The following is a 27899-nucleotide window of genomic DNA, read 5'->3' as shown; positions in this document are numbered from 1 at the left end:
TGACCAGGAGGTCCATTTTCCTATCACAATTTATTCTATAGCAAACACGTCTTTTTATGATTGCTTATGTCTAAAAAAGGCTATTGACTTTTTCGGTTATCGCGAGGCACACTCATTTGCTTTGGTAGTCTCTGTTTTAAATATCTCCACTGAGGAGAGAGAAAAAAAACAACTGTCGATATATGTCCAGACCTCTGCTCAAAACTGTCCCCAAAATGATAACAATCATTGGGCACAACACATCCCATTTCATCTCAGGATTTGCTTTTGAACGATGTCAATCAAATTGCTCCAAAATTGTTCCTTATTTTCCTTACTTTCTATGAAATCTGTATATAATAATGTTCCACTGGTAGAATGAAGCTGGACTCATGACCTTTAAGATTATGAGGAATCACTTCCTGTGTTTTTGCCGATAGCCATTAGCCACATATATGTTGACATGCAGGATATGAAGTGATTTATAGATGGATAAATACTTTATTAATTCCCAAAGGGAAAACTAAACACACAAAATAAAATATAAGAACAAGGATGAAAGATGTATACAAAAATAAAAAAAATAATATATATATATATATATATATATATATATATATATATATATATATATATATATATATATATATATGTATGTATGTATGTATGTATGTATGTATGTATGTATGTATGTATGTATGTATGAAAATTCGATGCAAGTGCAATTTAATAAATACAAAGCTGGGTAAATTATACTTGAGAAGACAACTTTTCTGAAAATGCTTTACAACTGAAAACAGTGAAAACAACATCATTGGGTATTAATTGATCCCCATACCGTCTGTGTCTCCTCCACTCGACCCCCCCTCCCCTTCCCCTCTACCCCCCTGCCCCCCACCCTCTGCCTGCTACTCATCACCCGTGACGTCAGGGCGGCACGGGGGAACTGTCCTCGCGCGGAGGTGCTGCTGCTGCTGCTGCTGCTGCTGCTGCTGAAACAAGATGGCTGTGCGCGCAGGAGGAGCCGCGGAGGAGAGCTGAGGCAATGCAGAGGAGTAAGAAGAGGGGGGCGAGGATTTCACTCTCGTGTCTCTTGTCCTGTCAAAAGAGCTCTGCGGAGAAGAAACACACCAGCGGTTCTGGCATGACGCTCATCGGTTTCCGTTACCATTTCTGGTGACGGTTGGGCGGTTTGAATTTTTTTTTTTTTTGTAACCAAGAGACGAACGGGGACAGACTAAAAACAAATCCCGGAGCTCTCAGCAGAGGACAGCCGGGGACCCTCACAACCGCCACCAGAGATGTCCCTGCTATGTGTGGGAGGTAAGAGAGGAACCCGAAGGAGGGACGAAACCCTCTGTTTGATGTTATTGAAGTGTCACTTCCTCGAGGTTCGCCTGCACCAGTTGTTTGACAGAGCCCGCGAGCTATCGGCTCCGTGGAAAAGTCCGTGTACCGTTAGCAGCGGCGGGTTTCTGCTGATCCGTCATTAAATCACACGGAGCCCGTCACGGAGGCACGTTTGTGGGGGGTGGAGAGGGGATGCCACTGGGATACTTCTAACCGCACTGTTGCTGAGTGACATGTTGTTTAATTGACTCACATAACGGTGCCTCGTGTGAATGGGTTTATCTGATAGTAATACATGAAATAGACAGAGTCGTTGATGCCAGCAAACATTTCATTGTCTCCTTTTGAGTTTCTAAATGTCTTCATGGAGGAGAACCGGTTTACTGTTGCTGTATGTGTGTGTGTGTGTGTGTGTGTGTGTGTGTGTGTGTGTGTGTGTGTGTGTGTGTGTATGTGTGTGTGTCTGTCTGTCTCTGTCATCGGCTGTGTTCATTCATGCGTGGGCAGTCAAAGGGAGGAGGCGGAGGATGAGGAAAAGCCCCTGGTGCTGATGCTGATGATGCTGATGCTGCTGCTGCTGCTGCCGCACCGCCGCCTCCGCGCTGCCGCTCCACCTGTAGTCGTGAGGGAATACTTGTGTAGTCGGCTGGAGATGCTCGTCCCTTCCTCAACGTTGTCGTTTTCCCCGAAGCGATGCGTCACCGTTTCCCACCAGACTCCCCGATCGCTCCTGATGCTGACACGGTTTCCTCTCAGTGCAACAAATAAGCATCTGCTTGTGATTGCTCATGAAGTATGACCACCTTCTCCTCATCCAGGGCGCAGTAATAAGGGGGATTATACAACTTGGGGGACCCTGCTAACACGTAATGGTGCGGCCCTCCGGTCAGTTGTCAGCTTTCCTTAAAACAGATAGAGGTTGAGTCGGCATAATTGCAAAACAACTCAACTAACCGAGTGTTGTGCTAACTCATTGAAACATGCAGGGATGACAATCAGTAAGGGTTTGCTTTGCAATTCCACTGCAACGTGACTTGATTTTAAGCAGAAGTGTGTTTAGTATTTTCTGCAACTAGCCATTATTAAGTGTGTAGATGCCAAAGTTTTTTCCACCAAATATTGATGATCAAAAGATTTGCAGATTGTTCCGCTGTTGATCACCTAATTAATGAATCGAGGAATCCTTTAATCTCTAAATCTGATCGAGGCCCTGGTCAGTAAATGAGTGTGTGGAGGTGTGTTTGAGTTCCAGACGTGTAGATGGATCAACATGGAGGCAAAAGGAAAATGAAAGTGGTCTCAAAGTCACCTTATAAACATCAGGTCCATTATGGATGCTCCCCCCCACCAGGTCCGCCCACTGCGTCCCTGCACTGAGTCCGTCCCAGGTGTCATTAAGACCCTGAGCGTGATTCATTCATAAACTGTGGCCGTCAGTGTCGTAGACTACGAGACTTGGCAGAGAGCCTACTTTCTGTTCCTGTTACATCATTCATGCTTACCTGGCTTGAGCTATTTCTGGCCTCCACAGTACTTTGTGCCTCTTGAATAGGCAGCATTTTTTTTGGAGCATCTGCAGACCAAGCGGAATTCAGACACAGATACAGATTAACTTGGGGAAAAAAACCTGGCATCTTTTCCTGCAGATATTACACATTTTCCCAATTTAGTTTTCTCTGCGTCCCGTGATCCGGCAACGTCTCCGTCAGCATGTTGAGAGGACTGCTGCAGATCCGCACGCATTAATCCTTAAAAAAAATACGGCGCTGTCTATCTGAATCACGTCAGATCTCATTTTGTCAGTGGACGGCTGAACCGGGCTCACCCGCGCTCCCTGCTTTACATTCCCTGACAGTTCATGCTGAAGGGTTCGCTTGATTCCCTGTCAAGTCTCTGTTTTCTTGGCAATCCGCTTAGTTCCCATAAGTCAGAGTCTGCTGTGTCAGAGGTACTTCCTGAATGAAATGGGGCTGCACAAAATGCGTGGTTGGGTTTTGCAGAATATGCTGCACCTTGTCTAATTAAAGAATTAAAAAAAACACCCTTTAATACATTTAATCAGATTTTGATCGATAGTAATAGCTTTGACCTCCTTGTCTGAATCGAGGCTACTTACCTATAACCTACATTTGAGTCGGTTTATCCAATCTGTATTGTTTATGAGTTATAGGCCGTGACGTGTACAGTATTTGTGTTGTGGTCCTCCTCTCTGCTTTGATATGGACGTTTCACATTGTAACTCACCTTGTCAGAGAGATTTATGATCGTGTGGTATTATTAAGCTTCAGCTTTCCACTGTCGAAAAATCCAATTCCCTTTTTATCGATCCTCCTAATGTTCTGATATATTTTCAGGGCTGTTTTAGTGTTGACACTAAAAGACAGCACGCAGCCAGCTCTGATGTGGTCCGCCGAAAAACAATGTAAAGGGACCGCCAAGAACACAGCGTGGTTCCTTTCTGCTCTCCGTTTATTCATTGTGTTGAATGACGTCCTTTTCTTTCACATTTACGGCGAGCATTCTAGTTACATGTGTTGAAAACTGAACTGGGCATCAAATGGATGTTGAGTCAGTGCCGGCACAGCGTGTGTGTGTGTGCGTGTGCGTGTGTGTGTGTGTTTACGTAGGTTACATTGTGAGTTTAAAATTAGATCGGCGAGGTATGAATGGAAGCAGAGATTTCTATTTTTATATTATTTTTTTGTCATTACTGCAGGTGTATGTGAGTGAGTCACTGCAGTTAGGTGTGTGGGTGCGTGTGTGTGTGTGTGTGTGTGTGTGCGTGTGTTTCCGTGCCTGCTCATGTAACAGCATGGCACTTAAGCTGCAGATTGAGCTTTGTGTTTCATGAAAGAAATACAAAGTGAAAGTAGTGAGAAATAGAAACAAGAAAAGTGCGTCGCTGCCTCGGGGCAATTTTTTTTGTCAACTTCTATATTTTTTGGGTGGTTACTATGGCGACGGGTTCTTGTGAGGACAGTCTGTGGAGAACGTTGTGAGATCGAAGTCGTGAATCGGGTGTTTCGTAGCCTATTCAGCTTTATTTTTATTTTCATGGAAACATGGTATTCATGGAAATATGAGTATGCAGGACATCTGTTTCAAATCTGTGCTATGCGGTTCTTTTTATTTGCATGTAGGTATATTAAGGTGTACTTCCAGGTTCTGTATCCCGTACTGATGGAGCGCAGCAGAAAAGCTGTCCATGTTTTTCCAGCGCTGTTTGTTTCTTCGTTGCCAACATGCCGGACCTAATGACCAAAAAAAAAAAAGCACTTAATCCAGATTTGCAGATTCAGTTTCTTGGGTTAACACTCAAGTAGTGAATGTCCACTGTATCCACGCTCAGTGGGGATTTAAACATACGTCTAACATGTCTTAACATTATTAGTCCGGTTTATTGTAGTTTCTAGTTCACAGACTGTCTTCATGTATCACTCTTATCCTCTTGTTGCCTGATCTGTGGGAGGCAGCAGCGCTCTGAGGTGAAAGCAGATGGTGTTCCCCTGTGTGACTTTGTCCCTCTCTGTGTCCACAGTGAAGAAAGCCAAGCTGGATGGACCCCAAGGTAAGACCTGGGATCCTGGCAGTAGAAAGAGAGAGAGAGAGAGAGACTTGCTGTTATCTGACATAAATCTTTAAGCAGGCCGAGGACACATAACATGCTGCAGCCATTACTGGGATTGAAGGGATGGGAAGTCAGTTATACTCTGTAGAATGTAATATCTATATCTCACATTATTATTTCCGAATGCAGACACACTTCACTGTAACGCATCTCTTTCTTCATCCCTCTCTCCTGAACAGAGAAATTCAACACTTATGTGACTCTAAAGGTACAAAATGTGAAGAGCACAACCATTGCTGTCAGGGGCAACTTGCCCAGCTGGGAGCAAGACTTCATGTTGTGAGTCCCTCATTATCTTCAGACAGAACTCTCTCTTCTTCTGGTCCTCTGGCTCTTTCCTCTGCTTTCTCTCTCCATCCTCTCATCTCCTCTCCACTTCAGCAGCTTGTAATGTTTGTTTTTTATCTCCTACTTTCTATCAATCATCTGTATTGTTTCAAGCTGCTCTTCCTCTCCACATCCGCACCTCCAACAACCTCCTCATCCTCTTTTTTCATCCGCTCTCCCTCGACACTATTGCCCCATCTCAGCCTCGTTTTCAACCTTGGCACCTTGACAGCCCATCCTTCCTCTCTCCTGTCACTTCTTCTAAACACGACTCCTTGATCTTCATATACTCGGCCCCTCATCCTTTTCCTCCTCTTCCTCCTCCTCAGCATGCCAGGAGATTACCAGAGTAGCATTGACAATGAAGCAGCGTATGGGCGATAAACGGTGAGAGTCGTTCAGCATGTGGGATGCGGCAGGCAGGCCGACTGCGGAGTCCTGTGCATTTGTTAGATGTTCGGAGGCGTGGAGCGTCGTACCGCGTGGGGTTGCATCAGTGAAGCTGTGTTATGTAATGTTTGGGCTGCAGAGAGAGCCTCATCCCTCCTTCAAACTGTCTTTAAATGACCGATCCCCCTCAGTCACAGCCATGCAAACAAGCACGTTTCCTTAAAGGAGTCACCACTGAGACGGGAAATCCAGTCCCCTATTTCTTAAATAAACTTCCCACTCGCTTCCTCCAGGCATGCGATACAATCACCCCCTCCTCTACCTTCATCACACTCCTCTTCTTTCCTCCCTTCGTTCATATCTCGCTCTCTCTCTCTCTCTCGCTCTCTCAAACTCTCTGTCTCGGTCTGTCGGTCTGTCCTGCTTCCTGCTGTCTTGTAAATGTTTTATGTTAGGTTATTTCAGCCTTGCTCCCACAGAGACATGTCTTATATTTGGCAGAATGAAGCCGACAAGTACTTACTGTGCATCGTTTGTGTACATGACTGCCTCTGTGTTTAGCATTTTTAAACGGAGATGGAAGAAGTCCTTTGTTCAAACACTTCAGTAAAAGTATTTTCAGCAAAATATACTTTTCTCTAATTCTTGTCCTCTGAAATATTGGATAACTTGACCTTGAACGACTACAGGTTTAATCTTTAACAATGCACTGTATTTTATAAGTTTATAAGTGACTACAGCTGTCAAATACACATTTATTTTTGAAATGCAAGTAAAGTACCTCAAAAATGTACTTTTTACACTGAAGCAATTGTGTTTACTTTTGGCTTTTAAAGTTTTTGTTTGTCTTTCTCTTCCAATCCAGCGAAATTAACCGCCTGGACCTGGGCCTGACAGTAGAGGTGTGGAACAAAGGGTTAATCTGGGACACCATGGTGGGCACTGTGTGGATTCCCCTCCACAGCATCCGGCAGTCAAATGAGGTTTGCCGCTAATCACTTGAGAAATAGTGTAGTTGAACGCTCTGCACTCGGCTGCACTCGAGGGACTCACTCAGTCGGTGGTCGGGCTTGTTTTCATCACGCTCGACTGTTTGTACGTCACGTTGTTTGTGTGTCAGCTGCAAAATAATGTCTTTCTGTGTGCAGGAGGGTCCGGGGGAGTGGCTCACGCTGGACTCTCAGGTCATCATGACTGATAACGAGATCTGTGGCACCAAAGAGCCGACTCTCCACCTGGTGCTGCTCGACACGCGCTTTGAACTGCCCCTCGGTGAGGAATCAATGTTCACGTCAAAGTCAGAAACTGTCGATAGGATGGAGAAGATGAGATTATGAAATTATAGGAAATCAGCAACCCTTGAAGGAAGGGGAAGAGGACTTGAATGAACAATGTCTCTGTATATTTCCAAAGCAAACAGTGATAGATGAACACCAATAATCTCTGACTGATTAATTGAACTGACCCACTTTTCGGGGCTTTGTAATCAACGCTGTTTGTGTGTATGCGGGGAAGCGTTAGTGTCCTTCTCTCTCAGGGATCTCGTTGTTCTCCTCTTAACATTGATTGGGTGCTATTTTCTTACTGTTTCCTCTTCCTTAAGTCGATATTGTTCACTTGACTCCTCAGTTTGTGAACCTAACCGATTGATAAGGGCTGAAAGGGCAAAGTATATAAGTCAAATAATATTCAAAAATGGGTTATATTAAATTACCTTGATTTGTACAAAGGAAAAAAAAAGGTTTTCAGGCAAAAAGTGTAATGAATTACTATTTTAACAGCCTTCAGAGGCAGAGCTTCATATTGGTTGTTTTCGCCACCTGAAACTGTCTGGCTTGTTGTTTTCAGACATCCCAGAGGATGAGGCACGATACTGGGCTAAAAAACTGGAGCAGCTCAATGCCATGAGGGACCAAGATGTAAGCTGTCAACCCATTTTATTTAATACCTTGCAATCACATTTTAGGAGCGTACTAACATGATTAATTATTTGCGATATCATACTTTATGAGATGAAACTGTACATTTTCTCCACATCCTGAATATAGGAAAAACATTTATATTTTGATTAAAAGTTTTGATTAAAAGTCTGACTTCTCACCAGGAGGAGCAGGAACGTCCTCTGCGTGTACCAGGAACCCAGTGCTGTAAGTGACCATCTGTTCATTTGTTTGTGCCGGACAAGAGAATCATGAGTTCAACTGTTGAGATGTAGTTAGATTGCTACGCTTACGCTCAGTGGGTGTGTTATACGCGTAACCACTCGATGGTTTTTGTATGTTAAATGGGAAAATATTGCTCCACTGTTGATAGGAACATCAGATGTCTGCCGGTATGTTCCTTCAAGCTGCAGCCGAGTCTGCTGAATGAGAGGTCCGGTGCAGGTGGAAAGACTTGTGCTCTCATTCTATTCACCAGCTCAATGTGGGAACATTAATGCTTTAAATGGGGGAAATGCATGTTTTATGTTGGACACCAGTGCAGTTTATAATCAACACTGACACCAAGTTGTCTTATTGCAGGTAACTGGAGTCTATGGGGCGAACAACAAAGTAAGTGCACATAGTATAAATACATCAGTTTCTGGGGGATGAAATATACGGGTGTTGCCTTTCCTGCTTCAATTTGAAGATGCTAAAATGTATTTTTGGATGAACAGCGGAGAACTTGCACTCTTACTTTTGTGCCACATGACAAGCCGTCAACTGGGATTATTACTGTCTTTGTTTCATTTTCACTTTCTGATCTCTTTCTCTGCTCTCCTTTCACTGCACATTGCAAGGAGACCTAAAAAGATTGCCGTTTGCTTTTCCCCGCCATGCGCATCTTCCTCTGTGCAGATGAAGACCCAGACAGCGCTGTGGACGACAGGGACAGCGACTATCGCAGTGAAACCAGTAACAGCATCCCCCCTCCCTACTACAGCACATCCCAGCCCAACGCCTCCGTCCACCAGTACCCCATCAGCCAACAGCACCGCAGCTCCAGAAGCTTGACTTACCCGCAGTCTGGCATCGGCCAGGACCACGACTACCAACACCAGAGGACCGTCAGGTGTGTCCCCAAGAACGTTAAAGCGATGATTATCTTCATTATCAGCTTTTGTTTTATTTGATGAATTATTTTGTGTATGAAATTGTGAAAAATATGCATTGCAATCTAGTGCTTGACTTCAGATTGCTGGCTTTGTCGTCTCAGTTCACAGTGATTTAAAAACAGAAAGCTGCAGCAAATTCTCCTCTTCGACTTCAATCTTGAATCACAACCTTTTTAAGCAGACAATGACTTGGTTGTCTTCTTTCACAGTGTGTGGGAGGATAGGCGCTCTAGATACCCAAATATTTGTGCATGAACGCTGAACATGTACGTTTTCATGATTTATTCCCTTTTAAATATTCAATTACGTTCATTTTCTGTCGATTTTACTTACGATTAATTATATATTATATTATTAATTATGATAAAGTGCTTTGAGCACCCCTCCTGTTGACGCTGTAGCTCCACGACTGACACCCCTGACATGCAGAAAACTCTTGTGTGTGTGCGTGCGTGTGCGTGCGTGTGTGTGCGTGTGTGTGCGTGTGTGTGTGTGTGTGTGTGTGTGTGTGTGTGTGCCAGTCCTTCATTAGCGCTAACGGACCAAATATAAAATGCTATTTCTCCTTCAAAGTTGTTTACAATTCTGCTTAATTTCTCATCTCGTATTGACATATTTCTCAGGGTCTGGGATTGAAACTATGCATCCCTTAACCTCTTGCTTTATGAATTATTCAACCGGCAATCTAACGGTCAACACTGCACATAAGATTAGCTGCTTGTGTGAGTGCATTGGACGGGGCAACCTCCTCTCACCCCTTCCCATTGCTATTCATCTCTTTCCTCTCCGCTCTCTACACTCTGTGCGCTCTCCTTTTACTTTCTCTCTGCACTCACCACTCCCTTCTTGTCTTCATTATCTCCCTCTACCGCCAACCATCCTCCTTCCTCTCTGTGCCTCTATTCTTTTTTTTTAATAACCCCATTCATCAAGGACTATAAATACTTTTCCTCCCTGTTTGTTGAATTTCTGGACGCTTGTTCTTTTTCTTTTGCCAGCTTTCTGGAAGTTTCGCACCTTTGTATGTTCTGCTCTATTTCTCGCTGCTTGTCTGGTCCTCTCGTGTCTCCAGTGCTTTTCATTGATTAGCTATACACATTATTCCTGGCTGCCGAACGACATGTAGCAAAGGTTTCTAGTAAGGCTGTCTGAGTGCAAAGTGTACGGCCCATTTAGTGCTGTAATAAGTTGCTCTGGAAGCATTTGTGATAATAAAAGGAGGGAAAAACAATTATTTCACATGTGTATATACATGCAATAATAACCTGAATGAAAGTGCCTCTACGCTCATGTAAAACACTGTATCCCTCTTAAGTACTTTAATAATTAGCCTCTTTCTGTTTTCTCTTCTCTCTTCAGTCCGTCGGGGAGCTACGCTTCGTCCGCAGAGCTGAGTCGCTGCAGCAGTCAGCTGAGCGAGGAGGACTACGGCGTCGAGTACGTGGAGAGGGACCCGTACGACGAGAACGACTCCTACCACTCCTGCCACTCGTCGGTCAGCTACAGCAAAGGCTCTCCGGACTGGGACCCCGATGAGACCCAGGGGGCCTACAGCGACGAGGGCGGCTACAGCAAAGATGGCGGTGAGGAGGCAGCGCTGTACGAGGAGGACGACGGGGGGCTGTATGAAGGCGAAGTGGAGGGCCTCTACGAGGACGAGGAGATCATGTACGACGATGAGGATTTGTACAACTTGGACGGGACCCTCAGCGAGGACATCGAGCCTCCGTTCACCCCCACCCCGACGTCAACGGCTCCCCAGTCTCTGGACGTCCCCGGCTCCAGACCTCCTCTGGAGAAACAGCCGTCTTTACACCAACAGCATCCCCCCGCTCAAGCCCCCAACCAAACATCCGGCCAGTCTCATCCACCTGGCGCGGCTCCGTCAGCACAGCCTCAACCGACAGCCCAACAGCCGCCGAAACAGCCACAAGCGCAGCCGCAGCCGGCCTCGTCCGCCACTTCCTTCTTCTCAATGGCCAAACCTTTAACGGCTGCAGTCACGGGCTTGGCCTCCACTTTCTTGTCTTCGGTTCCCACCGGGCAGCCCGCCCAGTCTCACCCTCCAGCGGCCGCCGCCGCCGCATCTCAAGCAAACCAGTCTGCGGCGGCCGCCGTCGTCCCTCCGTCCCACCCGGCCACCGTGGCTAACTCGGCCTCCCAGCAGCCGCCGCCCTCCGCCGCCGCCGCCATGGGGCCTTCCTCCCAGCAGACCCAATCCTCCGGGCAGCCTCAGTCCCATCTCGACGGCGCCGCCACGACACAGTCAGCGGCCCAGGAGGACCAGGCTCTCCAGCCGGAGGAAGAGCCTTGGTTAGAGGAGGAAACGATGTTGAAAAAAGAGGCCAGGACGCCTCCTGCTCAGCCAGATGAGACGTTCCCCACGGAGGAGAAAGAGGAGTATTTTGACGAGAGCAGGCCGCCAACACCAGTCGAGGAAGAAGAGATGTCGCCTGAAATGTAGGGGGGATCGGTTGGAGGAGCAGCAGCACGTTTACCACCAATCATAGAAGTGTATCAGCTAAACATTTAACTGTTTTTGTTTTAGTCCTCCAGTCATAGAAGAACCCAAAGAGCCAGTGGATCCAGCCGTCAGAGCCAAAGAGAACTGGCTGCGGCTCTACAATAAAGTCTTAGAGCAGCTTCGGGAGGTAAGATCGCTGGTTTGAATCCCACCCTCTCATTCCTAATGATGTCCTCCACAGCAAGTCCAGTCCGAATCCTTTTAAGAGTTTATCTAAAAGCTTTAGCCGAGTTCTAGAGACTCTAAAAGTGGCTTCAAAGTTTGTGAAATATGAATGTGCGGTGCATTATTGATGTGGAAGACAGCGTGCATACAGTAAGTTCTATGAGTTCTATTTTTGATCCTGTTTTTTGGCGAGACAGCAGAAAGCAGACTAAAAGTCTTTCATATTCTATGACTGCTTTTAGGTTTCTTAAAGTAATAACACTGATGCTCCACAGACGGCACACTTTTATTTTTAATCGAGGTGCAGCACCACTTCCACCAAAACATTTTTTACACTTTAAATTTTGCTTGATCAGTTTTCACTTGCATATTTTATTCACATATTATGTTGCTATTCATTACCTTTCAGTTGTGCAGATAATTAATCACTTGCTTTGATGTTTATGTTGATGTGTGTCACGTTGCGTTTTTGTCCATTTGGCCTTCCTTTTGCTTGTCTCTTTTTTATTTCTTTTGTTTGTGCCGAAACCCACTTTGTTTGCTTTCCAGTTTCATGTCATTGCCATAGTGACACTCGCATGCACTTTGCTCGGCCATCATTGGAGCATGCTGACAGGTAGGTGCAACCTGATTGGATGCTTGAGACAAGGAAGGGAAAGAAACTGCTCACTGTGTGTAAACTAGTCAACTTCACGATGCTCCCTCATCTTCACAATTTGATCTTTTATGTTAAATCAAGAGCTGTGATTATAAGCCACACTGCATCAGATTCTCCGAATAATACAAAACAATGTAGACAAAGCATTGCAAAGATGCCAAACCTGTATTCTCTAATGCCATGAATAAGGGTGACATTTACTGAGTAACTAGTTCCTATTAGGTTTGACAGCTATGCTAGCCTATGTATCAAGTCTTTGTAGGTTTATTTATAAATTGTGAGAGGCATCTCTGATATTACGCTGTTGCTCAAGACTTATCTTTGAGTTTTTACTCAGCACACTTTCGACAAACGAGATCCAAATTGAAATGCAAAAAGCCAAATGTTGCTGTTTCATAATCAAATAATTAAACTACTGATGCAGCCTTATTTATTATACAGTATGTGAATGCTAGAAGAGGCTGCAGGCATGAACTCGGCTGCTTCTTTCTTAGTCTGACGTTCCTTCTTTGTCTCTCTCAGGCTCGAGGAGAGACCTCCAGCTCGCTGTGGTTTGGTAAAGGAGGGTAAGTGTCTGCTGTCGGCTCCTCAAGTAATAAACGTTCTCCCACATGGAACACATTATACATCACACATTGTGTTAGTAAACCTAATGCAATAACGCCACAACATAAACTAAAATGATCCTCAGATCATTGTGAAAATCTGCCACCGCTGCTGAGGATTAAAATTGTCCTTCTTCAGTCTGGGAATCCTCCGTTCAGGCTCATTCAGTTTATGGCATTTGGCCAGTGAGTATTAAATGCTTTGGGCTGCCCCGACTTCGCTGGCAGGTCATTTGAAGATGAGGCAGACCTCAGAGTGGAACTGAGGCTGCATACTAAATACGTGCTAAGTCAGCAAAATAAAAACCCAGCAATTACACCGAGGTGTGCGTCGTGTCATTCCCAATATTTGAGACACTCTGCATAATTAAACTCTGCGGTCCTTGATGAGAGCAGCGTTGGGAACAACGATAGAGGGAATTACGTCTGCCTCATAGTAACAAAACTCACATCAATTTCACGTGAAGACATTTTAATAAGCGTTAGATATGCCGCAAATATCGATAAACATATTTGTATAAATGTTTAATGGTTCATTCCTTTCTCATTCAGAGTGGGAGGTGCACTCTACAGCATTGACAGCATGCCTGACCTTCGCAAGAGGAAAGCCATTCCTCCTATCCGAGATCTGGTGAGAAACAAACATGGACACACACATACAGGCGATGAGGCTCAACAACATTGTGAGGCGCCCTAAAATCATTCTTGTCTCAGTTTACCCTAAAGCAACAATCTATTCCTGTCTCAATTGCTTTTGTTATAGTTAGTTTTCCTTACTCTGAAAATAGCTAAACATATGTCTTCTTTACTTCCAATCGTTCCCTTTTTAGTGTAATCCAAAGTGAACATACTCATAAGGCTTCTCATGTTGTCATGTGTGTTAATGAATAAAATGCTTGGATATCTGATGTGTTTTTATAATTATAGTAATTAATCAATGCAGTTGCAATGTTCTCTGTAGTTCAGGACATCCCTTACACACACAACGCATCATAAATATTTCTCCAGCTTGTTGTTTAAAGTTCCTAATAGATGTTTCTTCGTCTCCTCTCTGTTCCCTCTCTGCCTGGACTCCTCAGTTAATGGTGAGTGCTTGTTCACCCCGTACCAATGTCTTCAATCTGAAGTAACTCACGTTCAAACATAAACCCTGTTGTTGTGGTCGCCCTCTTGTCCCCCAGTCGCTCGTGCAGAACTCTCGTAAGGCTGGCATCACCTCCGCCATGGCTTCCACCACCCTCGGCAACGAAGAGCTGGTGGGTTTCCTCGTCTCACTTTTGAGCACGATTCTCTCCGGGGTGCTCCGACCTTTATCCTTATACTCTTGGTATCAAACTCACATTTCTCTCCTCTGTGCCCTTTTGCAGAAAAGTCACGTCTATAAAAAGACCCTGCAGGCTCTGATCTACCCCATCTCCTCCACTACGCCGCACAACTTTGAGGTGTGGACGGCCACCACGCCCACCTACTGCTACGAATGCGAGGGGCTGCTTTGGGGCATCGCCCGGCAAGGCATGCGCTGCTCTGAGTGCGGCGTCAAGTGCCACGATAAGTGCCAAGATCTGCTCAACGCCGACTGTCTGCAGAGTAAGGATCGTGGGATCGACTCCCGCACACATTTTTACACACCTGCACACAGACACACTTTTAACCATATGCATATTTTTACTTTGGCAAGCACACACTCATCCCTCCACACAAACCCTGAAGCCTGTTTTAGCACCTCTTCTGAATCCTTCTGCCCGATTGACATCCCATTATTCTTGTTCTCTATCCACTCTCACATTCTCCTCCCTCTTCCTTTCCAATTTATCTCTTGAGTAATGTGCTGTCATACCCCTGCCTCTCCTTTCTTTTCTACTCAGAGCCTTTGCATCCACACTGCTTTGACTAATTCATCTCCACACGGAGGGACTTATCCAATTCCCATACTGATTTTGGAGTCAATCTATGCGATGCATAATTCATCACTCTGCTGTCTCCAAAAAGTCTCATAAGATCTTGACAACATCTGTTGGTCTTTTACTCTTTGACTATCTACTTCTTCCTGTCCTGATGAGAGGTTAAGTGGGTACAGTTTCTCCCCATAATATTGGGATTTTTGGGGGATGATCACTGGGTGTCTTGGGTTGCAGGGAAATACGCTGATAGTACATGCACCACGTTACCTTGAACATATTTTACTTCATACATCCCTCTCTCTCTTCGTTCGTCCGTCTCTTCAGGAGCTGCAGAGAAGAGCTCCAAGCACGGGGCGGAGGACCGAACACAGAACATCATCATGGTCCTGAAGGACCGCATGAAGATCCGAGAGAGGAACAAACCAGAAATCTTTGAACTGATCCTGGAAGTGTTCGCCCTTGACAAAACAACACACGGCACACAAATGAAACAAATCAAGCAGAGCGTGCTTGACGGGACCTCCAAGTGGTCGGCGAAGATCAGCATCACCGGTGATTAACATATTGTAAAGTCCTTTGAGGCAAATTTGGTTATTTTGGGTTATGTAAATAAAAATGACATGCTGTTTCTAATATTAAATATCATAGCTGTTGTTTTCTTTAGTTTATTTTGGATTAAAACGAGTATAATAGTCCGTCGGCAGTGTGGGTAATTGTGTGAATGTCTCTTCCTCAGTGGTTTGTGCTCAAGGCCTTCAGGCTAAAGACAAGACCGGCTCCAGTGACCCGTATGTCACCGTTCAAGTCGGAAAGACCAAGAAGAGAACCAAGACCATCTATGGAAACCTCAACCCGGTCTGGGAGGAAAACTTTCACTTGTGAGTACAGTGGAATGTTTAAAATGCTGATATGTCATTTTTTATGTCACTCTATGATGATGTAGTGTTTTATTTTAGGGTTATATTGCATGAAAAAAAACCATTAAAACACTAACATGCGGTGCTTTCCAGTCTGTCATCACTTGTTTTCCTCCACCGTTATAATTTGGTCCTCTGCATCACAGCCGTTGACTTCTACTGTTGCCAACAATTTGGGTCTCTGCATCCGTACAGCGAATGCCACAACTCGTCCGACCGCATCAAGGTTCGCGTGTGGGACGAGGACGACGACATCAAGTCGCGCGTGAAGCAGAGGTTCAAGCGCGAGAGCGACGACTTCCTGGGCCAAACCATCATCGAAGTCCGGACTTTGAGCGGGGAGATGGACGTTTGGTACAATCTGGGTGAGTCTCAAGTTGCTGGAGCATTAGAGACGGATGAGAGGAGCAGCAGGTCGCACTGAGACAACAGAACAAGAAACAGATCATTTAATGCTTGTCTCTTGTAGATACAACAGATTTCCATCATCTAAGAAAGCACATATATCTTACTTTCTTTGTGACAGACAAGAGAACTGATAAATCTGCTGTGTCGGGAGCCATCCGGATGCACATAAGTGTGGAGATCAAAGGAGAGGAGACGGTCGCTCCCTACCATGTCCAGTACACCTGTTTACATGAGGTCAGTCTAAGTGGACATCTGGTTGAAGTATTTCAATGCTGTTGATGATTATTTGCGCTTGAAATGCGACGTTAGTCATGCAGGAGCGACACTAAGAGGTCATTAGTTCCAGTTTCACATTAACACTTCTGTGTTTCTGCCTTTATACCCTGGGAAAACCTTTTTGTGTATTAATACATTCCCATCAGGTTCGGCGTAACAGTTTTACAGTTTAATTGTCTAGAATTATTGAGGCTTTTTCATCAATATGGGGGTGTACAGACTCTCTGGATATCAGACGGGCACGGACACAGTTTTTCATATGAGACTCCTATGAAGTGCAATTGACTATTTCACAGTTTCGTATATAATCCTGTTACACTGTAGGATTGTCAGAAGGGGCTGAAATGATTGAGAAGCTGGGAAAACGCTTTGGCAATCAGCTGCGTTCAAAATGACGAACTCGAGAGTCGAGGTGGATTCTGGCATATTTTTAGTTTGATGTTGTTTTCAACATTTTTCTGTATCGGAGAAAGAAAGTAATGGATGTGTGTTGTGTTGTTTCAGCTTCTCAGACTGTTCACCTGAACCACATGTATTTGCCTGTTTCTCGTCTCTTTAATCCAGCTGGATGTGCATTTTAGATTAGATAATCAGATAATACAAAAGTCTTCTACTCACACATACATGAATAAGTTGATGTGTTTCCTCAACGTCACCCGGTTGGCATCATTAAGGCTTCTGACTCTCCAAGCATCAACGCTTACAGTAGATCTAAAGCCTCTGAGATGTATCAGTATGACCTTCCCTTTATTAGATGTATTTTAAATGCTATTTATTTCATTTATTTTTCAGCATCTCTTCCAATACACCACCGAGGAGCAGAATGCCGGCGTCGTGAAGATCCCTGACGCCAAAGGGGACGATGCCTGGAAGGTGTACTTTGAGGAGACTCCTCAGGAGATAGTGGACGAGTTCGCCATGAGATATGGAGTCGAGTCCATCTACCAGGCCATGACGTCAGTCCCTCAGCCGTTACCCTTTGCTTACCTTTTGAAAGTTAAATAAAAATAATCATATCCTGAGTTAGAAGCATTGGATTTATCCCACTTATTTGACTACATCTAGTTTTATTTCGAATACATGTGCAACAGAAGCAAGTAAAAGCACTAAATGTTCTTTTTGTCCACTTCCACAGCCACTTTGCCTGCCTGTCATCTAAGTACATGTGCCCGGGAGTGCCGGCCGTGATGAGCACCCTGCTCGCCAACATCAACGCTTACTACGCCCACACCACCCAGTCCTCCAATAATGTTTCCGCCTCGGACAGATTCGCCGCATCAAACTTTGGCGTGAGTCCGTTCTTCAGATGTGTGACTGTATTCTACAAGAAACCCCCGTATTCAAACCCGGAACATGCCGAACCCTCGGGCTGTAGATGAAAGTCAGTTTAATTTGGCCCCGCCTCCTCATCCAGGCGTCCAATCGGCTGAGCCTCGTCAGTTACAGCCCAGGGGGGCGTTTGTGTATTTAAATTGTCACAAATAATATTTCAGCCGTGGTATTTTTCCTGAGTGGTTTCTTCTGTTGTGTGTCTTTTCTTGTGTAGAAGGAGAGGTTTGTGAAACTGTTGGATCAACTGCACAACTCGCTGAGGATCGACCTGTCCATGTACCGGGTACCGACTGCTTCTCTGTCATGACAAACTGAACAAGTTACTTACTGCTTCAATGCACCTTAGGGTGTAATGTTTCTGTGTTTAGGAACATCTGTTAATGAAAATGAAGCATTGATATGTGTATTTACTTCATATTACGAAACTCGCGTGAACATTTTGTGCCGTTTTATAATTCTCGCTTCGTTTGTTTGTCGATCGTTCAGAATAATTTCCCTGCCAGCAGTCCTGAAAGACTACAGGACCTGAAGTCTACGGTTGATCTCTTGACGAGCATCACGTTCTTCAGGATGAAGGTAAGGACGACTTAAAGATTGATCTTTTCTGTTCACTTTAGCACATTTAAAAACTAACAAAGTACAAGTTTCCAGTACTTTCTGGACCGTAGCCTGAGGCGTGAACTGAGTCAGCTTAACATTACCCTATCCTAACATCAGCTATGATCACATGGCTCTGTGTGAGTGTGCGTCAGGGTGTTAATGTCTTTCTGTGGGATCGGTGCAGCTCGGTGAGTTCATGGTTAAATTCCTACTGAGAGACTGTCCTGGCAGCTCTTTGTGGTGGATTGGATTCAACCGTATTGTTGTGTAACACTTGTGTTCAGGTCCAGGAGTTGCAGAGTCCCCCCAGGGCGAGCCAGGTGGTGAAGGACTGTGTGAAAGCCTGTCTGAACTCCACCTACGAATACATATTCAACAACTGCCACGACCTCTACAACAGGGAATATCAGACAGACCCTGTAAGTGTGTGTGTGTGAAGCCAAAGCAGTGTGCACTTGTGTTTGCGATCCACACCATTGCAGTAATCCTGCTCTTTAGTGCCGATACCGTGCTCGCACTGCAAGTCAATTATTGATAAATGTAGCCATTACAATATGAATCCATAACGTATTTCTGTCTCCAGTCCAAGGCCGTCCCTCCGGACGAGCAGGGCCCGAGCACCAAGAACCTGGACTTCTGGTCCAAACTCATCACACTCATCGTCTCCATCATCGAGGAGGACAAGAACTCCTACACGCCTTGCCTTAATCAGTGAGTCTCTGCAGTAGCATCGCCCTCGTTCCTCAAATTATTCATGCAGAGCGGCACTGCTGGGAGTTTTAAGACCAGTCCAGGAAAAACTTCACGAGTAGCTGTGTGGGATTTGTTTAATTAAAAAAAAGACAAACAGAATCTAAGGAGAGGAGTTTTAAGCTGTTTTTTGTTTACTGTGTATACAGGCGAGTCATTTCTGTACAGCTGGGTGTAGTTTGATTTGGATCCAATGCTACTTTTTAAATCCATAAATTTCATATTCATGATTATTATTCCTTTAAAGGAATGAGTTGGCTTTGTTTTGGGTGACAATGATGATAACTGTGTCTTGGTAATTTACAAATGCAAAATAAAATGCTGAAGAAACACTAATGGAGTTAGATAAGATAGATAGGTAGGTAGGTAGGTAGATACTTTATTAAACTAATTATTAAAATTAAATTAAATTAAATATAAGAACAGTGATATATATATATACATACACACACACACACAATAGAATACAAATAAGTGTTCAGTGTGTGTTTAAGGACATTAATTAAGTTTAAACAGAGTGTGCAAAATGCAAAGTGTGTGTAGTTGCAACAATGAGGCTGGGGTCTCTTGTTAAATACTCGATTACCTTTACTGGACACAGAGCTGGATATTAAGACTGAGTTCTGTCTCTTAAAGGTTTCCTCAGGAACTGAACGTGGGCAAAATCAGCGCCGAAGTCATGTGGAACATGTTTGCACAAGATATGAAGTACGCCATGGAGGGTAGGTGTTTGTGTGTCGTTGAGATGGAGGAGATCACATCACAGTCATTAGCTTGTGTGTGAACTATCACATATGAGGAAGAAGAGTGACAGGGCACTGTGTTTCTCTTTGACATCCAGAGCATGAGAAGAACCGCCTTTGTAAAAGTGCAGATTACATGAATCTACACTTCAAGGTGAAGTGGCTCTACAATGAGTACTGCAAGGAGCTGAACACTTTCCAGAAGCACGTACCTGAATATCCAGCGTGAGTATCTTTATGAACAGCATCCAGACGTGTCCTCTTCGGACCTCTTCGGCACACAGACTCACGTCGTCTTCTCGTCTTGCAGCTGGTTCGAACCCTTTGTCGTCATGTGGTTGGACGAGAATGAAGAAGTGTCCAGAGACTTTCTGCACGGAGCCTTGGAGAGGGACAAAAAAGACGGGGTAATTGCTTTCATCTCCATCCGTCGTTAGTACAATGCTAGCCTACTAGCATGCTAGCAGGTGTTGACACTAAATAAGTCACAGTCTGTGCTAGAAAACCTAAACACGTGAAACTCTAAACATTTTCTGCCCTCATTTTTATTTATAGGACTACTTTTGATATTCTGGAAAATACATTTATTTCCTTTTTGTCCATGAATTAGATGAGAGGATTGATACCATTTAAACATCTTTAAAGTCTGAAGCTACCATCAGCAGCTGGCTAAGTTTAGCTTAGCATAAGGATGGGAGGAAACAGACAGCTGGGCTCTGAACAAAAGTAACAAAACCTACCAACCAACACCTGTAAAGCTCACTAATAAACATGTCAGAACAACTGGTTTTACTGGTTTTACGGGTGACTGACTATTTCTTGGTAGGTTGCAATGTCTTCCTGTAGCTTTCAGTCTTCAGTGCAAAGAAAGAGAAACTTGTAATGATGAAAGCTTCAAATTTACTGAGCAGACACGGCAGCGGTATCATCCAATCTCAAAATGTCTATCCGTTCCTTTATTAAACAATGTTAGCTTTCCACAGGAAACTGCAGGAAGAATGTGGAGAAAAGATTTTTAAAAGAAACAGGCAGTCATGTGGGACTAAAGTTTGACTAAAATTCAACAATCCAATTCTGCTGACACGGTCATAAAATACACCATGAACGCTTGAATCTGACCGTCTACCTGGAACATTTCCCTCTCATAAAATGTATTCATGCATTTCTCATGCAAATCCAAGCAGCTCACACACATTTCTTCTGACTCGGCACATTCAAGAGGCTGAGAAGAACAGGTTGAAGGCCTCGAGGCAATCAATAAGGACTCGATACCAAAGGCGAATGAAAAAAACCTTCAACGCGAAGGAGTGCAGATGCAACAGCATAAGTCGATGCACACACACACACACACACATCGTACTCGCCGACATACCCACACAGCAAGAAGGTCGATTCACAGCAGCTGAAGATTCCCCCCAGCTCATATGTCAGGACTCCTTTGGGTCCCATTACTGTCGCCAGGTACAGCGTCTGCATCCCCGTGTCAGCAGAAATGGCGGCTCCGAGGCCCAATCACAAACCGTAACACTACTCACTGACGGCCGGGGCTGTTAATGAAGGTCCTGCGACTCTTCACAACTCTCTGATTACCTTCATCTCGCTCCTCCGGAGGCTTTCAGAGGAGCCGCTTCCGTCACATGCTGCAGCCCTGTGAACTTCTCCCGCGGGTGGGGCCTTCAGAGGACGCTGGGATTAACGGCGCTGCAGCATCCCACATTCACACCTTTTTCCCCCCCTTTTTTTTTCTCGTTCTCCAGTTCCAGGTCACATCGGAGCACGCCTTGTTCTCCTGCTCAGTCGTGGACGTGTTCTCGCAGCTCAATCAGAGTTTTGAAATCATCCGCAAACTGGAGTGTCCCGACCCTCAGATCGTTGGCAACTACATGAAGAGATTCGCCAAGGTGACTTTCAGCGGCTCGCGCTCTCACAGACTGCCTTTAACCCGACATACTGTGTGTCTCACTGCGAGCGTGCACTTATTCCACTATTTGTTCTTTCTCTTAGACCATCGGTAACGTGCTGCTGTCTTACGCCGACATCATCGATAAGGAGTTTCCAAATCACGTCAAGAAGGAGAAAGTGGTAAGGTGTTTTAAAGTAGAATGCATAAAAGTTTTAAATGACAAGGCACCGAATGGAAATGATGATTCAGTGCTGCATCAAGAGCGTCGGTGGAGGAGCTGGTGGGTTGATTAGTTTTCGCAGAATAAGCTGCTCTTTACTGTTGTAGGTTGCAGTGTTTCAAAGTGAATCAGAGCCGTGTAATGAGCTAAACGTGGCGTCTGGGCTCTGTGTGCCGCTCTCCCAGAGAGACCACGAGCCCCCGGAGGAGCAGTAATTACTGGAAACTCGTGCGTCTCCTGACCTGCATCACCAAGAGTTATTTTGCCAAAGATGCAATAAAGAAAGTTCGGAGGACTAACCTTGATTGATTACAATAAAAACCCCGGGAGCAGACGGAGGAAAGGGAGTGAGAAGTGTGTAATGATCTTTTCGTTCTTTTCCTCCCCTCAGCCGTGTATCATCATCAATAACATCCAGCAGCTCAGAGTCCAGCTGGAGAAGATGTTTGAGGCCATGGGAGGCAAAGACGTGAGTTTCCATACGTGTGATGGTGCTGTAACAACAACACGCTCTTGTATTCATCCCGTTTTCCTTCTTCCAGCTGAATCTGGAGGCCAGCGACTTCCTCAAGGAGCTGCAGAACAAACTCAACAGCGTCATGGACGACCTCAGCCGCATCTTCGCCGTCAGGTGGGCGCGGCTGTTTTATTTCCCGCGTGGAACAAAAGACGCATCGGGAATCGGTTTCTCTGTACCGCCGATTTTCTCACAGTGTGTTTACACGTTGTTTCTTTCTGTGCGGCGACTCAGTTTCCAGTCGCAGATCGAAGACAACGTGAGGCAGATGGGAGACATCCTGGCGCAGGTGAAAGGTCAAACGGTCCCGGCCAACGGCAGCGTGGTGCAGGAGGCCGACAACGTCCTGCAGCCCATAATGGACTTCCTGGACAGCAAGTGAGTTTGACTGGAACATCAATACTTTTAAATAATTGATTGAATACGTCTCTGAAGTTGGCATCGAATGTTTGGTCTGAGTCTCAGTCGGAGTCTTTCTTTAAGGGACACTGCTTTTACTAAGAAAACATTCAATATGTTGTTAGAGGAATACATTATTTACACAAGAAAAAATATAGATTTCCCTCAAACTAAGCAACTGAATATAAGTTTAGATACTGACACTCGAGTATTGTACAGTTAAAACGACACCAAGTCTAACAAGTGATGTACATTAGTACCAAGTTTCATTCACATTTACATTTGTGTTGATTTACTTACACTTCATATACACTACACATACTTTGCATTTGGCACACTCTATTTGAACTTATCTATCCATCTATCCGTCTATCTATCTATCTATCTATCTATCTATCTATCTATCTATCTATCTATCTATCTATCTATCTATCTATCTATCTATCTATCTATCTATCTATCTATCTATCCATCTATCTATCTATCTATCTTCATGAATGTTAACATGACCTCAACAGACTCAACTAACATGTGTTTGCGTGTCTGTCAGTTGAAAGCTTGTGTGTTTGTGTGTTTTTGTGTTTCAGCCTGTCGTTGTTCGCTAAGATCTGTGAGAAGACCGTCCTGAAGCGAGTGCTGAAGGAGCTGTGGAAACTGGTGATGAACACGATGGAGAAAACCATCGTGCTCCCGACGCTCACGGACCAGACGGTAAAAACCATCTCCTCCTCGCGTCGTCAGCTTCCGTAGATTTGGTCCATTGTGATCGTACATTAACTCATCTACCCGGCCATTCCCTCCTTCTCTCGCCCTTCCGTCCTTTCTTAGGTTATTGTAAGTATGTGTGTGTGTGTTTGTGTGTGTGTGTGTGTGTGTGTGTGTGTGAATCTGTCTGCATGAAGAAACACTTTTTACCAGGAGCCTTAACATCACCTCTCTAGACTTTTTGTTGTTGTTTGTTTGACAATTCTTTCTCCTCCTCTCTGGACGTCAGTGCATCAAACCTGATTTAGCCGACAGCACGTTGCTCCAGAGGCAACACGGACTATCACCAAAACACTAAAACCTTCTTTCTCTCTCTCAATATATAGCTTTTATTCTGAATCTTTATTTAATATACAGTATATACATATAGATATGGATGGGATTTGCCATTTTACTCTGTTCCCCTCACTCGTCAACCTCTTTTCTTGTCCTTGCCGCTGTCCGTCCTCACTAAACCTCCTGAACTCACGACTCACTGAACTGCACATTTCTCAAAACACCACCTTTTTTTTTGTGTTTCTCTCCCTTCTCTCTGCTCACTTGTCTCTCTCTTCCCATGACAGGGCACTCAGATGATCTTCAACGCTGCGAAGGAGTTGGGCCAGCTCTCCAAGCTCAAGGTGATGCACATTAACGAAAAATATACACACATGCCACGTCTTAGAGGCAACCGTTTCATAGACTTGACTCCTTCGTTTGATCCGTCCCGCAGGAGCACATGGGCCGAGAGGAGGCCAAGGCCCTCAGCCCCAAACAGTGTGCAGTAATAGAGCTGGCATTGGACACCATTAAGGTATCGTATGCTGTGTCACACGAGCAGAACAGCTGGCAGGGAAACGTGCGCTTTTGTGTCTAACTTGTGTTTGAATGACAAAGAAATATCAAAAGTGAATCTTTTGGATTCAAGATCTTCCACCCTACAACTTAAATGAAGTGTATAATCAAATATAAATCAATGAATTATGAACAATTTCTAATCAAAACATGTCGTTTGGTGTACATTAGCGTACGTTTCGAGGAGTTTGAGCTGCAAAACCAGCTTCAAACCCCGTTTCCTTTTGCTCCAGAGCTCCAGGACTGACTCCTCGTGTCTTCTCCTCCTCTGTCTGTCTCTCTGTGTCGCGTCCCGTCCGTTACGCAGCAATACTTCCACGCCGGCGGCGTCGGCCTGAAGAAGACGTTCTTGGAGAAGAGTCCGGACCTGCAGTCTCTGCGCTACGCGTTGTCTCTGTACACGCAGGCCACGGACAAGCTCATCAGGAAGTTTGTCCTGTCGCAGAGCGCTCAGGGTGCGGACAGAAACACCTCCAGCTCTTCTCACAGAGCTCAGCTGCTTGCTCATACTCTTACCTGGGTTTATGGAATTAAAATGTGGACCTTAGATGATTGATAAATACTTTTAAACGTCTTGCTCATGGACGCCATAAGTGTCTGTTTATATAATCCACCAGAACACTTTCCTTTTGATGTTTTACATTTTCGTAATAACACTCGGTTGCCAGATCCTCTAACGCTGAGTTTCCTTTGTCTCCGCTCAGTCCACGGGGGGAAAGGACTCAGGTGCACGGCCAATGAAGACACGCCGCCAGAGAAAGGTAATGTCAACACAGTTATGTAAAGTCTGCATAGAAATGTCGTAGTTTGCCATGAAAATGTCATTAAAAAAAAGTCATGGTATATTAATGAATAGAATGTGATGTGTAGTATGCCATAGGAATGCTCGAAACACTTTATAATATAGCATGTCATAAAAAATGCCATTAAATTATAAGTAACATAACTTGTATAGTATGAAAGAAAAATACTATTCAAAAGTCATAGTATCGGAGAAAAGTACAAGTATATGTCACAACAGATTTCTTATTATAGTATAGCATAAAAGGCATAGTATGAATACATTTATAATTAACGTTCTTTACGTCCATGTCCGATCCAACAGCTGTCATAATTATCTTGTGAATTCTGGAGTTATGGACAAAATGTGTTTGGTGAGCTCACAGTGACCTTTGACTTTGACCACCAAATTATCCTGAGTTCATCCTTGAGCCCAAGCCTTACTTATGAGCCTTATTTTGATGCTCCAAAGCGTATTTTTGACTAACAGGTGTTACATGAGCTTTATGAAGAAGAACGTCCACTCCACCAACATCATGTGTGTATCATCATGTGTGTAGTTCTGTGTGTTAAATTAGTCATGCATGGCCGGCTAAGACAAATGTGCACACATCCAACTCGGTAATAACGGAGTCTGTCTTCACAGCGTCTGGAGTGGACGCAGTGGGCGAGGTGGTCATGTGCGTGGACATCTTACCCCAACCCAACGGAGAGCACAAGATCAGCGTCAAAGGTAAAAAAAAGAAGTAAAAACCTGCGCAGGCGGCAACATTGTCTCAATTTTCTTCTGACATCTTCTTTCTTTGATTCAACCCACGTCTGTCCTGCAGTGGTGGCCGCTAACGACCTGAAGTGGAAGGCTCAGGGCTTCAGGCCCTTCGTGGAGGTTTACATCATCGGCCCTCACCTCAGCGACAAGAAGAGGAAGTTTGCCACAAAGTCCAAGAACAACACCTGGTCACCGAAGTTCAGTGAGAGCTTCCAGTTGTGAGTATCATCTGCTGGATGTGAGACTGTTCGAGAGTGGAATAGCCTGAGGCAATGTGTTTCATAACCTTGCACCAGATGATTTTAACAGAAAGGTTAATTGCATATTGACTGAAATGCATGGGAAGTTGTTGACTATTGAATACACGCATAAAACCACTTGAATCTTTCGTTTTGTTTTAGCTCCTTGGGCACTGAGGTCGGGCCGGAGAGCTACGAGCTGCAGGTGTGCGTGAAGGACTACTGCTTCGCCAGAGAGGACCGCACGGTGGGCATGGCCGTGGTGCAGGTGAAGGACATAGCCAGCAAGGGCAGCATGACCTGCTGGATGCCGCTGGGCCGCCGCGTCCACATGGACGAGACGGGCCTGACGGTGCTGCGCATCCTCTCGCAGCGCAACAACGACGACGTGGCCAAAGAGTTCGTCAAGCTCAAATCGGACCAGCGCTCCGCCGAGGAGGGCCGCAGTTGAGGGGAAGAGGGGGGGCGAGAGAGAGAGCGAGGACACGCGTGTGCACACGGAGCGCCCAGAGACACGGTCGACTGTCCTGCACACCGATAACAGATACACAACCGTGTGCACTACACAAGCACACGCATGAGGATGCTCTCTTGTACATATAGACCTGCATACATTATGCAACATTCACATCGTCAATGCAAAACATGAAGGAATATGTTTATAAACCGTCACGTTTCATTTTGAATATCTCAGCAGCTCAACTCAAAGCTTTCACTTTGCACTTTTTGCTTCTCCGCGTCTTCAGGATAACCGTCCCTCCGTCCGTCTGCTTGCCTGCTCAACTGTGTCGTTCTTCCAGTTCGTTGGTCTTTCTCCCTCTTTTCCCTCCCCCTTCGTTGTTTGCTCTGGGTAGTCTCCCCCCCTCTCCGCTCCCTCCTCCTCCCTCCCCCGGTGTGATGTGTTGCGTAGGTTGGAGTTCAGGCACAGATCAGCTGCCCGTGAATCGGTGCAGCGTCGCTGCTCGTCTGTCCTTAAATGTACTAACGTCCTGCATGTTGACCCCAGGAACACTGTGATTCACTTTGCTGTAACCATTGCCACCGTAAACCCCCCACCCATCAATATTTTACCTGTGTGAGCATGGTGCATATATATATCTATAAACCCCAATATAACACGGTTTCATCACTACGACCTGACTGAACCGTCACTGTCGCGCAGTGGAGACGCCTGATGCTGATGAGGAGAACGGTCGTGGCCATAAAGAGCTTATTTATTTTTATTTTTCTTGCTTCACATCCCAACAAACGAAGCAATACCCCGACGCAGCCACTCCCCCTCGAGTGCACATTAACTCCTAAAAGGGCTACAGGATTAGCGGTCTGGGATATTTTTTTACGCACTAATACAAACCGTCCACGCTTCTGTTGGCAAATTGACCCCAACGTTCCCCTCGTGCCCCTTCCTCCTCCTCCTCTTCCTCCTCCTCTTTCTCAGCCACTCACACACGCCACACAGATTGCTTTTCATGAGTGACACTCCGGAGGAAGCCCAAAGGACGCGATGGAGGACTCTTCCCTCCTGATGGCCCGCACACTGAACCCATCTCTTTAAGGCAATAGCGGTTTGTTTGTATGTTCACGGAACAAACCCCCTGAGAACACTGTTGTGTCTTTTGTTATTGTGTGTGCATGAGTGTGTGTGGGTGTGTGTGTGATTGTCACACCTGACAAAATGGGATTTGAGATTGTGAGCAATATATTGTATTTACACACGTACATGTATGCGCTGTCGATATAAACACAGGAGCAACAACTGCAATATCCAGATCCAGAGGAATGAGAACGTTATTATCCTTTTTTTAAATTTCATTTCAGCTCCC

The 27899-nt window shown here is 45.0% G+C and overlaps 1 protein-coding gene across 1 annotated transcript; it reads left to right on the top strand.

Annotated features, from left to right (window-relative positions):
* Positions 1-929: 929 nt before the first annotated feature.
* LOC137782040 (protein unc-13 homolog A-like) lies at positions 930-26527 on the top strand. Its single transcript, XM_068571113.1, has 41 exons — positions 930-1302; positions 4868-4897; positions 5137-5236; positions 6540-6657; positions 6823-6946; positions 7523-7593; positions 7779-7821; positions 8197-8226; positions 8515-8728; positions 10131-11231; positions 11320-11422; positions 12641-12684; positions 13276-13354; positions 13905-13979; positions 14091-14310; positions 14949-15176; positions 15361-15502; positions 15737-15906; positions 16068-16183; positions 17018-17181; positions 17361-17514; positions 17772-17840; positions 18044-18133; positions 18442-18576; positions 18741-18868; positions 19544-19629; positions 19749-19875; positions 19961-20057; positions 21408-21551; positions 21655-21732; positions 22165-22242; positions 22316-22404; positions 22525-22668; positions 23277-23400; positions 24018-24074; positions 24167-24247; positions 24596-24743; positions 24993-25049; positions 25715-25801; positions 25899-26055; positions 26239-26527. The coding sequence occupies exons 1-41, from the start codon at positions 1281-1283 to the stop codon at positions 26525-26527; spliced, it is 5613 nt and encodes a 1870-aa protein (XP_068427214.1). The 5' UTR covers positions 930-1280.
* The last annotated feature ends 1372 nt before the right edge of the window (positions 26528-27899 follow it).

The sequence above is a fragment of the Clinocottus analis genome, unplaced genomic scaffold, assembly GCF_023055335.1.
Source record: "Clinocottus analis isolate CAN_PGR_092001 unplaced genomic scaffold, fCliAna1.0.p SCAF_11, whole genome shotgun sequence".
Taxonomy (NCBI): domain Eukaryota; kingdom Metazoa; phylum Chordata; class Actinopteri; order Perciformes; family Cottidae; genus Clinocottus; species Clinocottus analis.
This window is presented reverse-complemented; position numbering and strand designations above follow the sequence as displayed.

What these genes read in the sequence shown, in the direction of transcription:
- LOC137782040 (XM_068571113.1), top strand. Translation starts at nt 1,281, where the DNA reads ATGTCCCTGCTATGTGTGGGAG. An exon ending in CAAGCTGGATGGACCCCAAG is followed by an intron (nt 4,898 to 5,136) that starts GTAAGACCTGGG and finishes TCTCCTGAACAG; the next exon opens with AGAAATTCAACACTTATGTG. An exon ending in TCTTAGAGCAGCTTCGGGAG is followed by an intron (nt 11,423 to 12,640) that starts GTAAGATCGCTG and finishes TGTCTCTCTCAG; the next exon opens with GCTCGAGGAGAGACCTCCAG.